The 15,740-nt window shown below is 30.1% G+C and overlaps 2 protein-coding genes across 2 annotated transcripts; both read right to left on the bottom strand.

Moving 5' to 3' along the window:
• Window positions 1-990: 990 nt before the first annotated feature.
• On the bottom strand, window positions 991-7,391 carry LOC148196386 (topless-related protein 1-like). Its single transcript, XM_088095378.1, has 14 exons — window positions 7,309-7,391; window positions 7,052-7,231; window positions 6,139-6,252; window positions 5,899-6,051; window positions 5,641-5,735; window positions 5,103-5,155; window positions 4,885-5,025; window positions 4,677-4,787; window positions 4,374-4,556; window positions 4,165-4,293; window positions 3,972-4,067; window positions 3,698-3,880; window positions 3,450-3,613; window positions 991-1,123 (listed from the first exon to the last, which is right to left on the bottom strand). The coding sequence occupies exons 1-14, from the start codon at window positions 7,389-7,391 to the stop codon at window positions 991-993; spliced, it is 1,818 nt and encodes a 605-aa protein (XP_087951504.1).
• A 4,469-nt stretch (window positions 7,392-11,860) lies between these two features.
• LOC148196385 (uncharacterized) lies at window positions 11,861-14,968 on the bottom strand. Its single transcript, XM_088095449.1, has 2 exons — window positions 14,564-14,968; window positions 11,861-14,360 (listed from the first exon to the last, which is right to left on the bottom strand). Exons 1-2 carry the CDS (start codon window positions 14,612-14,614, stop codon window positions 12,102-12,104), a joined length of 2,310 nt encoding a protein of 769 aa, XP_087951575.1. The 5' UTR covers window positions 14,615-14,968; the 3' UTR covers window positions 11,861-12,101.
• Window positions 14,969-15,740: the final 772 nt, after the last annotated feature.

Here is a 15,740-nt window from a genome sequence, read left to right as displayed (position 1 = left end):
TGATTAAAGTGACACGACAATCATTTATTTGAGATGTAATAAAGAAGATTTATTTGTTTTAAGGTAAAATTTGTTTTCATGCAAAAGATTTCAACAATTTTTTTCTTTTTTAAATCTAAAATTTGAGTGTTTTAGTATATCACGTTTTGGTCCCGTGTTAAAGTGTCTTTAATTTCCAGAAATTTTTTTAAAACAATTTTAGGAAAGTTTTTTATTCAAATTAGAATAAAATTCTCACTTTACATGTGGCAATATTTAATAGAATAATACATGGACGCGTGAAAATTCACAGTTTTCTAGATAAATATTTTGCTACCAATTAATTAATGTTTTTTTAATTTGATTGGAGATAACAATTGTGTGTATAAATGTAGATGAAATTATATTAATAAAACAGTTAACCATCTTTCCTTTGAATCATATTTTTCAAAACTCATTCTTAGTCTGAAAGGTTTTCAAATGGACCATGCCTACAAAATTTTATACATCATTATAAACTTAATTTATATAAATCAAAATACATGTAATATATATTTTTTAAAATATAATGAAATATAAATCATTTGATGAGAGTATTATTGTTTAATTTAAGCAAAATTTAAGATAAATAATTGTATAAAATTATAATTTAGTAGATGGATAGACTAACAATCACTTTTTATATACAATAATTATAGTGCAAACTACACTTTTCATTAAACAAGTCCATAAAAGTCAAATTTTCAGCAGTGAAATATATTTTCATCTTAAATGAGATTAGAGATTTATATCAGTAACTTCCATTACACACCTAGCAATGAAATTTTACTTAGAACAAGAAGAAATGATAACCTATGAGGCGATTATATGAGAATTAGAGCTAGTACAGTATCTTTGAAGATTAATCACTCGTAACAATTTCTACTGATACAACATACATAAACAAGTTAATATTGTTTTCTAACATTTCATCATCAATGAAGAATGCATTTGAATCCCTTAGGTGCCTCATCAGTGATTCTTTATCCAATCACCTCCTGGTTTCTGCGGCTCAAACACATAAACACTACCATCTGTCAGCCCCACAACAAACTGGTTTGCTTTCTGTGGATGTGCAGCAATGGAAATTGGGTAGATGCTCAAGCTGCAACAAACAACAATATATCATTTAAATTCAATGGAAATGCCACATATGCCATTCAGAAATTGATAGATCTTTTCGAAAGAGAATTCATTATAAAGACATGTTATCTATCAAATAAGATATGAATTCAATTCATATATAAAAAAATTAAACCATCTTAATGAGTTTCTGACTTTTCTTTTTCAAATCACAATTGACTGGTTAATAAAATCATTGGGTGTCTTTTGTTTCAAAGTGTTTCGTTATCAAGCTTATTTGATTAATTTTATATAACTTATCTACAATATAAATTGTATAACAACATGAAAATTATATTTTAAATGAAAACTATTTAAAAATAAAGTGATACATAAACTATCACTATTTATCTTGCAAGATGCAATATTTTAGTCGAAAATATGATATTGACAACATACTTCTTTATGTGATAAATGTTAAAGTTTTGTAACCGGGGCAAGAAATAATGATTTTAAGTAGAACGTACAATATTTTCAATACTTGTTAAGCTAAATAGGTTCTCATGAATACTAAAAATTCTTATTTTTTGTAATGATTATTTTAAAAAAATATACTTGAGACAATTTCTAATTAGTTTATAGCTATCCTTTTTATTTGGTTATAGTTATTATTAACATGAGAATCCTAATAATTTATCATGTTTATCTTCAATCTTACTAACATAATTTTTTGGAAACTGAATTTTGTATTAGCATAAATTTTCTAGAAACTAAATTTCATTGTAACAGTTATTTATCTATAACTGATTTTGTTATGTTTTGTTATTTTTTGTTTTTCTCCTTTACATGGTTATTTATATATTGGCTTGTAATATACTTAATTAAGTTTTTGTAATATGATAAGATGAATTTTATCACACATATTTAATTATTAAGATTGTATCATCCATTATTCTTTGATCTTTTCCTCTCTTGTTATGGCCTTAGAATTATATATTGACTTTCACACTAATTCCTCAAATCCTTATTTTCTTCATTCCAATAAAAATTTTACTCTCGTTCTTGTCTCCACCTTGTTGGATGACAAAAATTATCACACTTAGGCTCAAGTCATGAAGCTTGCCCTCAAATCCAACAACAAGCTTAAATTCGTCGATGACACTCTCTTCGAACCATCATCAACCAGCCTTCTACATGAACCTTGGGATTATTGCAATACTATGGTTCTTTCTTGGATTTCACCTTGTTCTTGGATTTGAGCACAAGCTTCATTGCGTGGATAAGGTGAAAACAAGAACCAAAATAGGGTTTTCATTTGAGGGGAGAAAAAAAAAGATTTAAGTAACTAGTGTGAAAGTTAGTATATAATTCTAACCTCATAGTAAGAAAGGAAAAGATAAAAGAATAGCATCTACTAGTAATCAAATGTGTAATCAAATGTGTGATAAAATTCATCTTATCGTATTAAAAAAACTTAATTAAATATATTACAAGTAGGATGTATAAATAACCATGTAATAGAGAAAAATCAGAAAATAACAAAGTCAATAATTCAATTTCTAGAAAATCTATGTTAATAATATACTAATAATCTACGGTCTCTCATTCATCTTTTAAAGCAGAATATTGAATATTAGTTAGTCTCCGGTGTAAGATTCAATGGTTACATTATCTTTTGTGTGATCTTTATGTTTTATTAGGACCTATTGCGGTTTGTTGTCACAATTAGTTTACCATTTATTTAGCTCATAATCCTATGTTTCATGAGCATACTAAACACATCGAGATCAATTGTCAGGTGGTTCGTGAGAAAATTCAACAAGGTCTCATTCACTTTCTTTTAGTTTCGTCTTCCATTACTAATGAGTTGACTAAACCTCTTCATCATACAACTTTTTATAATTTTGCGTCCAAATTAGGTCTTTGTAACATTCATCGTCCAACTTGAAGAGGGTATTAACATATTATTAGCATAAATTTTCTAGAAATTGAATTTAGTATTAATATTACTAGTATTTGTAATTAGCTTTGTTATGTTATGTTTTTCTAGCTTTTATTTTTTACAGGGTTATTTATATACCTGTTTGTAATACACTTCATTAAGTTTATCTGATATGATAAAATGAATTGTATCTCACATATTTTATTACTAAGAAATCTACTAATAGAAATAATCAAACCGAGTGCATTACTAATCTACTAAACTATACACACATGTTCCCACTTTTTCTCATAAATTTAGTTAAGTTTTTATTTCAACCAATAATAAATTAAAATTTAGTAGTAGTAATAATAATAATAAGGAGAGAATTCAAATAATTTATTTTTACTATGAAAATGTGAGAAATTTAAAGTCTAAAATTGAATACCTTGAAATTGGAGGAAGATAAGAGGAGGTAGAAATCCTACAATGAATTTCAAAATTTGTTGCATCAAATATTGTGACTGTCCCATCAAGCAAAATGGAATACACAATGTGACCATTTGATGAGAAGGTTGCTTGAGAGATAAGCTGTGGAATTTCTGGAACCCACTGTCACCAAGGAAACAACAAATTAACCCAGTTAAAACAAACAAATCACTTTCATGATATGTGAAGGGAAGAAGAATAAAGAACCTCATTGACACATCTTAGTTCTGTTGTTTCATAGATTGCAACATGACCAAAATATACAACAAGGAATTTCATTTGATCTGGATGCAACTGAATCTGAGTTTCAGATTCTAGCATGTGGTTTTCTTGTATTTGCAACCTTTTATCTTTCAGCTTTTTCCACCCATTTGTATTCCATAGAATGATCTGTCACATTAGACTCATACTCAGATTTCTATCTAAAAAGTGGTTGTGTTGAGGTTTGGCATGATTGATAGAAAGAATACTAAATAGTAACCTGAGCATTTGCATCAGCAGATATAAGAACATTGGAAGTGCTTGAGAAGGCAAGAGTGGTAACTCTTTTAGAGTGACCCTCAAGCTTTTGTAAAACCTGACATAAATGTATGATAAGGAAACAGAAAGCAGCTTCGATATTCTTTGAAACATGTAATGGAACATATCTTTGTAGAAGATAGAAAGAGATATACCTGATCATCACGAACATTATATATACTTAAGCTGGAGTCATCAAAGCCAATACCAAATATATTGTTATCTTCAGGGTAGAAAGCAAGGCATGTTACCATAGGTGGTGGAGACATGATGGTTCTCAGAGTCTGAATTATGCAGTGTGTGCCATAAATTAAGTTAAATTATACCATTGTAAACTTAAAGTATCATTGTACTTTTGTATTACCTTATAGGAGACCATGTTGAACAAGGAGATCATGCCCCCTGATGTTGATATCACATATCCACCCTGTTTTGATAATGCAAAACAGGAAACTGGGTTTGAACATTTTACAGTTGAAAGGTCATTGATCATAACTTGGAACCCATCCTTTGGTTGCTGCAACTGAGGACAAACCTGAACACTAGCCTACAAAATAATTGCATCATTATGAAAAAGATCAATTTCTAAAAGACTAAACTTAGTGGTAAACAAGAAGAAATCATAAGAGAGGAAAAGAGAAAATCATATAAAAGAAAGTGAATTTACCTTGCCATCCAAGTTAAAGCCAGTGCGTGGCCAGAGCCAAACCAGATGAATACCATTCGATGCCAATGCCAGAATTGAATTCCCCGAATTGTTGTAAGCCAGTTTTACAATCTGCTTCATCAACAGTTAGTTAATCATAAGGAGATTTATTAGAAATAGATTATGTCATGTGTTGTATTCAAACATTGTAAGAAAAGAAATAAGATACCCTTTTTACTTCAGGATGCTTAGGGAGCTGCAAGTACTGCCACTGAGATGATCTTCCATTATCAAATGAATGCTTTGATTTGTTACGGGATTCTTCAATTGAAACCTTTTTCACATCTCCCAAAACTCCATTGCAGTTTCTCTTAATAAGAAAATGATGAGATGTTGAGTAAAATATAAATAAAGGCAGCAATAGGCTAAAGCTTTCATCCTACTAACCTGTTCTGAATCCATACTTAGCCTTCTACCAGTTAAAAGTTTCCACTCCATAGCTGCTCCTCAAAAACAAATAGTTAAATGGCCAAACTAAAATATAAAAAAAAACTTGGGATTGGGACAGCATGCGATAAATAACATACTTCAACTTGTATTACACATTTGTGTATAACAATTATATATATTTGATAATTTAAAATACTTTATCAATACTTATCAATAAAATATTTAATATATAAATCAATACTTTTTTCAATAATAATAATTTGTAAGATTTTATATTAAATTAATTTTAATTTGAATTTATACAATAACACTTATATATTTATTATATATATATATATATATATATATATAGTATTATATTTTATTATTTTTTTAATAAATACCAATGAGATATGAGTCAAATCATACGAGAGATTGATATCTGCTCAAAATTTTAAGACAATAAATTAATGGGTTTTACATCTATATCTACTTTTTTTTATCTATCTAACGTGGGACTTGTACTCTCAACACAAAACAATCAAATTATATATACCTGAATTTGTTATAGAAGATGCAGAAGATTTACTGTCAGGATCCCTTAAAAGGTCAGGTTCTTGATCAGGCCTTTGATTCTTCTGCCATTTTAAGCTAACAAATATGGAACAGTAAATAAATTTGATGTGTGGCTGAAATGAAATGCAGAAATCAAAGTAAAGGGCATGCAGAATGTGGCAGAACAACTAAGAAAATGTGCAGTGAAGGAAAATATGAAAACATATAAACTTGAAACTAGGATGGTAGACTGATATACCTTTGATTGAGAAGATGGCGTAGTCTGTGAATTTCGATGTCTGGCAGTTTTAGCTTACCAGCTAAAAGAGGATGTTGAATTATAATTTTCTTAATTTCAAATATCAGATTCTTCCTTGCAGAAATTGCATCTCGATATGTTGGTTTAATTTCCCTGTTTAGGACCAACAAATTACTTTTAAAATAAGGTTAAGCATATCAAACAATGTATGATTGAATAACCACAGAAATTGAAGTCTACCTTATATTATCGACTACCAAAAGGTGACAAAGGTCTTTGATCAACTTTTCATTCCCTTGTGCAAAGATTTTGAGATCCTTCAAGAGGATGTCTAAGGCCTTGTAACGATCGTTACTACACAAATCAAATGAAATCGACACTTTTACATAGAATATAGATAGCCATCTTCTTCAACAAACATTCTCAATTCTCCAATCATCAAATTTGGTGACCAAAATTGTTTTTCTCTCACCAATATTATGAGGATGACTAAGTATTTTAGCTCTTTAAAATTCAACAAACTTGTATAGAGTTTAACAATCAAATTTGGAGTTTCACTTGGAAAATCTATATGACAAAAAAATTCATTAAACAAAAATGTATTATGAACACAACACAAATTGTATCTACATCTAAGTTTTTATTTTCTAAAATTTATTTATAAATTATTCTTATTATATTAGTATATAGTGGGGTCTTGTAAAGTGGGGATTTTCCCCACTTATAATTAATCACCAAAGTCTTATACAGAGTAATAAAAAAATAAATACAAAAAATGATAGTGAAAAAATATTATAAAAATAAATTGATTTGAGAGTTACTATTACAATTTCATAAGTTTCTTGGATGTTTATTAAAGAACTTATAGATGGGTATTACAAGTAAGTTTATAATTTTTGTCAAAAGAATTGTATGACAAAATTTGTATAAAAGTTTATGGTTATTTTTATTCTTATTTGTGATTGAGTTTACATTTTAAGATATTATTTTTCTATTGTATGATTCATAATTTTTTGTTTCTAATTTGATATGAGATTTCTCTCACACCTCTTCACCTAGAACATCAAAAATAAAAATTAAAAAGGATCAATGGTATAGACTACTTCGTCTTTACAAAATAAAATTAAAAATATCATAAAATTAAAAAGCTTACTTGTCCAATGCCTCAAAGTATTTCTGTTTTCTGATTTCAAAGTATATTTTGATTGAGTAATCGTTGTCCTTGACCTTGGTGAACCCTAAAAGATAGTTCTCAGCCTCATCCCACTTTCCCTTAAGCACCATCTCCTCAAAATACTTCATGTCAAAGAACAACCCACTTTCACAACCAAGCCTGTCAAACACAAAATTAACATCACAAAACAACAATCACACACACATACAACGTTAAAGAGAAACAAAGACACATACGTCAGTGCTGCTTCCTTCAAATTTTGCTCATGAAAATACTTTAAGACCAATACAGCAAGCTCTCTGTTCAGGTCAAAAGACATGTTGCTATAGCTACCTACGTTTCTTTTCCAATATCAAACTGTGTTTCATGTAATGTGTCATAAGGTATTTATAATTTAATAAATGCAATACTTTTAATTTTGTAACAATTTTTTTAATGTTTTATATTAAAAGTATTAAATATTTTTATCAGTGTATATAGAAAGTATTAAATTTTTACCACTATATAGAAAGTATTGAATAGAAGATAAATACAGTTTATATCTTGAAACCATAAAAAACATTTAATACTTATCATTCAAAGTATACTAACTTAGAAAATTTGTAAGAACATATGGTAGAAATATTTGTATAAAGGATGTTATTAGGGAATTTGAAATTATTATTCTTTGTATAAGACTTTTTTAGGTTTATGAAAAAAAAAAGGGCATATAGACATGAGTGATCTTATGGGGGAGACAAGAGAGAGAAATTATAGGGATAAAAACAAAAAATCACAAATCAAATCTTAAATAAAATTTAATGTAGTAAATTATTGATTAACTTGGAAAATTTGATAGTGATTTTACTGAAAGTAATAGATTTTTTTTTATTTTTTTTTATTGAAATGGGATAACACATGAATCGTAATAACATAATACAAATGATCCTTCTCAAATTAACATAATACTTAACCGTGTCATCTTTAACAAAAGAGAGATCAGAAAGGTAGGAGAGTTGATATGATATTAAATATTCTTAAACACTAAATGCTGATAAATGATGATTTAATAATATATATTAAATTTTTCTCTCTCCCATTGAAATTATTTGTATTTCATTAATTGGTAATTAAAATACTTATAGGAACTACAAAAGTTATAAAAAGATCATTTATAGTTTCTTGAATTATTAAAATAATGGATGAACTTCTTCCTAAAGAGACTAATTATACATATCACCCAATTAGTAATTGAGAAATACCACTGAAAATAAACCAAAACAATGTCTTTTAATATATTTGAATATATAGGAAGTGGGAAAGTAAGAAGCATTGATACAAAATTTTCATTAACCCATTATCCATAATCTATTTATCCAAATGTATAAACCATTTTCTTAATCTCCAAACTCAAGGGTGGAAATTTCTTGTGCTTGAAATATGCATAGATATATCTTCTACCATTGGTGACTTTTAAATGGTTCCATTAATATATTTTTCACACACATATATATACTAATAATTATTACTTTTATGGAACTGAACTAATAATTAACAGCTAATATTAATTTCCTTTTTAATTGTCCGACTATTGTTCAAATCTTGTTTCTATTTAACTATAGTTTGTAAAGTTTAAGATTATATTAATTATTGTTTTTCTTATTATATCTTTAGTTTTAAAAAGTAAACAAAATTAACATACCTTTCCTAAAAGGCTCTAACCAAATAAGAGTGTACACCTAATTATATTAATACAATACTCAATTACAAATGGAAATATAAATTATTTTATAAAGAGAAAAATAATGACACTTTATACATTATCATCAATTATTAGAGATAAAAATGTTAAAATAATAAAGATATTATTAACAGATTTATTAACAATGATAAAAGTTAACGCTTCGATTAATTTATATATTCAAACCTTGAATATCATATTATAAAAAAAAAATGCTAATTATAAAGAGACGCATTGGTTAAAACACAAAAAGTTTGAGATCAAGTTTTCTCTTATTGTATGGAAAAGTTTGTGTCGGTGACATAGATCTCTATGTATTTTGTGTGATGCATGTAATAATAAGAATGTCTTAATTTAATATAATTAAAATTAATTAAGTTATATTCTTTTTTATTTTTGTATTATACGATCATATTACAAAAGATGAGTGATTGACATCGTATGCTTAAACTCCAAAATTCAGACAAGACAAAAATGAAGGTCATCCGGTTAGATATGAGTAGAGGGTGAACATGCAGTCTAAAGAGTAAAGTACTTCTTAAGAGACACTAAGAATTAAGATTAAGGATAAACACTAATTAGTATAATGGACTGAGATTGGACATGATTAAGATTCTATTAATTTTATGCTCATCTCAAAAATTATAAATAGAAGTAAAACAAAGTAAGAGGTAGGTGATCGTATTTATTGTGAATTTAAGATTTTGTTCTGATCTTGTTTGGATTAATTATTGATTTAAGCATTGAAATAACTTTGACAACATTCCCAATCGATAATAAAGTGTAAAAATGTATTTTGTCCGAAACAAATTTTATTATCCCAAATAATTAATTTGCATAATTTAATTAAAAAAATATATTATTACGTGTTAATTCCTAAAAAGTATCACGACTGTACCGTACAAAGTTATAAAGAAGTTTGAGTAAATTATTTAACATAAGAAGTATAAACTGAATATTACACACAAAATATAAAATTGTTGTGCAACTCATTAATTATATATGTATACGAAATTCAAAAACATGTATGCATGACATGTGCCAATAACTTTTCGAAGATTTGGAGGACACGTGTCAACCGTATATTATATAGGAGTTAGAGACGAAAGTCTCCTTGAGGTTCTTATTATATAGAAGTTAGAGACGAAATCGTTCTTTTACTTATATTTACTTGATGTGATGATATTAATAGAGTTAAAAGAAGAAGAATGTTTGAACTTTGCAAAACCTAGTGTTATATATTTTGTTTTTATTAAGGGTGTTACAACTTGAATCTAATAAAAGTTAGTTTAAATATTATGTAAAAGAAAATAAAAAATAATATTTGTTTTTATTATAATTGGACTTAATAGTTGGTTAACTAGCAATTTTAAAAAATGATTTTTAAAATAATTTATAAAAGTAAAAATTATGAAAATATTTGTAAAAGTATATATACTTTTTAGTAATACTAGTTTGGTCTAAAACTACTGAACATATTTACTTCTTTTTCCTGGATCCTACTAAATGAAATATTATTATTATTTCACTTCAAATCCACTTTAAATTTATAGATAAAAAGATAAAATGTATAGATAAAACTAAAGTAATTGAAAGCATGATAGTTAAATTTATGGAGTTAAATGTTTAGTAATAATATATGTGAAATTAAAAATTTAGTGGCAAAATTCATGAAATTAAAATTTTAATAATAAAATTTGAATATTTGAAAAAAAAATTAATAGTGGAATGTCTAATTCAAAACACGATGTACATTCCATCTTGATATGCATACACAGATATCAATCTTAAAAATTGTTTTACTGCATAGTTATAACATAATATAGTATATTATATTTAATAAAATTAAAAAATATATTTTAATTTTTAATTATTTAATTTTTGTAATTTATTTATAAATTAAAAAAAGTTAAAAATATAAATATGATAACAAGTTTCTTATAAAACGTTTAACCTATATAATAACAAAAATTGTAAAAATTGATCTAAAATAAGTTTATTTTATTCAGGTTTTATATTAAGTTAAAAATTATGTAAATTGAAATATATTTGAATTTATGTTTGATTCATATAACATTTTTTATTAAAAAAGATCCAACTAGGAATACTCATAACTTTAACACTTTTTTAAATGATAAAAAAAAAATCACTTTAGATATAGTTTATAAGTTTTTTTCTGTCAACATCTTAAAAAGTTAAATGATTCCGTTAGTCATTTGTCTTGAAAAAAATAGATAACAAGAATGATTATATTCATATATTTTTTAAATATAAATATATTTAAAGTGTGAGGAGCTAACAAGATCAAATATTAAAACAAGAATAAAAACCAAATCCACCTTATAGTTTAAAAACAAAAGCATACGTAATCTTAAATATTAAAAAATTGATATGTACGAAAAAAAGGGTTCAAAAACAAGAGTTGCGTAACAATAGTTGCAATTTTCAAATTCTCACTGAAACAAAACATAAATGAGTAATTAAGTTTTCTGTTCTTAAATTTTTGCTTCACTTCTATAATATAAAATATTCGTCTATTTTTCTTTTCTTTTCAACGTTTAAAACTCGTAATAAGTGTAAAAGAAAATGATGAATAAAATAAGTCAGCATTTTTCATAATTAAAAATAAAATAAGAATAAATTTACGTCTTGCCCGGAAGTGATTGGGCGTAGTAATACAATGGTTTGTATGCGTCCATCTTATAACGTGTGTATTCTAGAGCGGCGTTAGAGAAAGTAGGCAGTTCAGAGATCATAAATATTGAATTGTTCTCTGAAATACATGCTTCAATCTACTTTTGCAGTCTGATAATAACTCTTGCTTGTTTTACAATGCTTGTCATCCATGTAAATCGCTTAAGTGTATAAATGAATGCAACATACAGTTTTTTTTGTCTATTAATCATTCAAACTCAAACTGTCATAAGGAAAAAAAAAATTACTTACGACGGCACATGGAAAGTTATTCCACTCTTTCACTCAATCTTGAAGGTTAAAGGAGAGGGGCTTGGATTTCATCGTAGAAATTTGATTTAATTTAATATAAGAAAGGATTAGGGAAAAGCGGCAATACAAAATCTTTCCATTGTATTTATCTTGTCTATAAAACAAATACAATCTGAATGTGGCTTGTACAAAAACAAAATCATTGAAGATTGAAGTACCAAAAACAGACGTGGTCGCTATCTGTACATAGTACATAAGTTGCAAACTAAGGGAATATTTTTTATCACACCCCGAAAGACAAGTTAACTTTGGCTTTGGTCACCGATATCTAAATAAGACATCTTCAGAACCTTCTTCATTTCCTTAGTTTGCAGGAGCAATACCTGCCTCCATCACAAGCTGCTCAGACAAAGCTGAGAGTCGAGCCACTCCTGCTTTCACCTCAGAGAAACAGTCAGATTTACTGGTATCTGGGATCGAATTGGAGGCTTTGTCATCAATTGGCACAAGACTGATACAGTTATCAGCTTCAACACTCAGGATTGCCTTATTCACAAGTTCACTACTCATTTCGGCAAGCTTTTCCAGTGCATTGGTGGCAGCTTCAACTTCAAGCTGAGCTGCCTCAAGCTGAAGTTTCTCAATTGCCAAATCTCCTAAGCTTACCTCACCAATTTTCTCCTGTGCCAAAGCATACAGCCTTTTCAGATCATTGGAATCTTCTGTCACCTCTTCCCTTACTTTTTTCAACTCTTCCTCTTTTGCATCCAATCTTGAAAGAGTCATTTTCAGCTCCCCATCTTTTATTGTTAGAGCTCTCTGTGCAGCAAGAACCTCCATCTCCTTTTTTTTTAAGTTTTCCTTGGCCAACTCAAGCTCTTTCTCAAGTCTTTTTTGTTGCCATCTCATTTCAATAGCAGGTTCCTCCGATAGTCCCTCAAGTAGTTGATTACCCATTCCATCTAGCAGTGGGCTCGATGAGTTCGTGTCTTCATCCTTAATCGAAGTAACCAGTTTGTTTGTAAGATCTAAAATTCTTTCAACCACTGTTTCAGCTTCGAAAGCCTTCTGATTTGTATCATTCAACTCGCTCTGGATTTTCTTCACATGCTCATCTTTCTCCCTTAGCATATTGGTTGCTTCAATAAGCTGGGTTTCTTTGTTGTTCATAAGCATCTTAAGATCAGATATTTCCTGGTTAGCTTCCACCATCATGTTTCTAGCATTGGAAAGCTCCACGTCTTTCTCCTCCAAAATACCCTGAAGGGAAGCTTTCTCAGATTTCAAACGCTGGATTTCTAGTTTAGCATCAACGAGCTCTGATTCTTTGACCTGAAGAACGGCACTTGTTTCTCTAAATTCAGCACTTTTTTTCCCCAGTTCCTGTTGGAGCAAATCCATTTCCGTGACTGCCTGTGCTAAAGAAGTTCTCTCTTTCTTCAACTCCTCCTCTAACCCATTAATAAGCTCCTTTTCCATCTTCAGATCTCGTTCAAGCTCTTTGTTCCTAGCCTCAGCAACCCTGAGTTTTGTTCTTTCACTCTCCACTTCTGTCTGTGCATTCTTTAGATTTTCCATGTATGACATAACACTTGCCCTCTGCTCGGAAAGCTCAAACAGCTGCTGTTCCAACAACCGCTCTTGCTCTTCCATTTTGCTTCTAGAAGATGCCAACGCTTGCTGAGAAGAAACCAATTCAGACCTCACATCATTCAGAAGCTTCTTCACCCTTCTGAAATCATCCAAAGTTTGATTACTCTCCTCAGCGTGCCTGGCAGCATCCTCTCCCAGCCTCTTAAGCTCCTCCTGCGCCAACAACCAATCCATTGCCTGCTTCTCTAAATTGGCCTCAGCAACCTTCAGTTTCTCCCTCTCAACCTCCCTCTGCTCCAGAATGACCTCAATCTCCTCCTCCTTCTCTCCAACCCCTTTCTTCAACTCCTCAAGCTCAGCCCTCTGTTTATTCATAATTTCATTAGCTTCATCCAAAAGCTTCCCTTTCTCTCTAAGCTCAGAGCCAAGAACTGCTGCCTCCTGACTCTTCACCTCCAGTTCAACCCTCATTTTCTCCACTTCCTCCTCTTTCAACCTCAAACTATACTGAACCGCGTCAATCTCGTGATCCCGATCTCTAACCTTAAGCTTCAGCTCCTCAACCTGGCTCGCCTGAGCAACCAATTTATCAGTAGTGTCTTTCATCTCCTCCAGGAGCTTCTCATACCTAACCTTAGCAGCCTCAATCTCACTCTCTTGCCGCTCCAACTCCTCCTTCGTGTGCTTCAACTTACTATTCTCCAACAACACCGTCCGCTCCGCTTCCATCAAGTGATCCTCCTTCTTCTTCAGCGCCGCCAGCGCCGCCTCGAGATCCGACTCCAGAATCCGAAGATCCGGCTCCTCTCCGCTAAACCGGCTCTGCGTCGGGTCGAACAACCTCTCGAACAAAACCCTAGCAGACTCCGCCGCTCCATAATCGTTCACGCTAGGCCTATTATCGTTCAACACCGACCTAACGCGAACACCAACACTGTTCCGTAAACGACGACATCTTCTCCCGCCGTCCGACTCGAAACCTAATCGATTACCACGACGCCTACTATTGAACCTAACAGAGCAAAACAGCTACACAACAAAACCGTTCAACGTCACATTCAAGTCCGATTTTCCAAAACAAACTCGTTTAACAGATCTCAATAAATCGAACCACAACGAAATTACTAAAACCGTTAATTAGAAGAAACCAAAAAATTCTGATTCTGAAACACTTTATTTAGGTGAAATCAAAAGAATCGACAAAAAGAAGGAAGCTAATTGAGGAGAAGAACCTGTGAGTGAGATGGAGAAGTGGTAGGGCGAAGTGAAACGGAGAAAGCCATGGACGAAGCGATGAGCGGCGCATTGCAGTTAGTCGCCGATGGAAGAAGGTTTGGCGATCAAGAATCGCGCGGAACCGCTGGTAGAAGTTGCGGGGACTAGCATGACCTCGCAGTTTTACAGCAATGAATGAACTGAGAGAGAAAGCGATGGGTTATATATGTACAGAGGAAAATGATTGGTTGGAATGCAAAAGCATTAATGTGAGGAGCAAATAGAAGAAGAGAGAAGAAATGTTTGTTGAGATGGTAAGTGCCAAAGTTAAGCAGAGCAGGAACAGGAGCAGCTGCAGGCACAGCGTTTTGCGCACACTAAAGAGAGAAACGAGATGCTTCACGTGTCCCTAGCGGACAAGGAAAAGGATTCCTCTCAGCCTTTTATTTGAACCACTAATAAACTACCTTCTAAACCATGAAAACAAAAATAAATAATATTATAATACACGCTGTCCTAAATCTTACCTTGGATTAGATAACAATTATTTAAGTAATTCATCGTTTATAGGAGAAAAAGTTAGATGTTAAATTTTACTGTTCTTGTATTTATTTATTTTTAAAAATTAGAAACCTGTATCAAATTTAAAATAATAATAAATTTTAATTTTATGTCCAAATTTAAAAACTACAAATATATATAATTCTTTCTATGTAACAACACTTCGTTGTATTTTATTTTTTGAGTTTATTTTTTGCTGACATGTAAAATCAGAAAACCAATCTAAAAGGATAAATACTAATAATATGTTAAAAGTGTGGGTGTAATGCTTTCTCTAGAAAAAGGGATGCGAGAGAGATAGATGAGAACAAATTGAAAGACTTCGTTTGGATATTGAAAATTGGATGAAGTTGTGAGTGTAACAAGTGGACATGTTTCTACCATTTCATTAAATTTCGCAACTATTTCGGCTTCATTATGTGTGTGGATATAATAATAATAATAATAATAATATATTAGTATTATTATTAATATGGTTAAGAATAACTATCAATGAAGTCGAAAAAGAAAAAGAGGCATGGACGTGGTCCTACCACCCTTGAGGTCCATGGCCATGTAGAATTGTGTGGATGGGCTTTTACGTGAAGACTTTTCTTGTTAAATTTTCGAAAAATTATTTTTATGTTAAAATTT

The sequence above is a fragment of the Vigna umbellata genome, chromosome 7, assembly GCF_029865625.1.
Source record: "Vigna umbellata cultivar VRB3 chromosome 7, Vumbellata_1.0, whole genome shotgun sequence".
NCBI classification, from domain to species: domain Eukaryota; kingdom Viridiplantae; phylum Streptophyta; class Magnoliopsida; order Fabales; family Fabaceae; genus Vigna; species Vigna umbellata.
The sequence above is the reverse complement of the archived record's forward strand: the minus strand, read 5'-3'. Positions and strand labels throughout refer to the sequence as shown.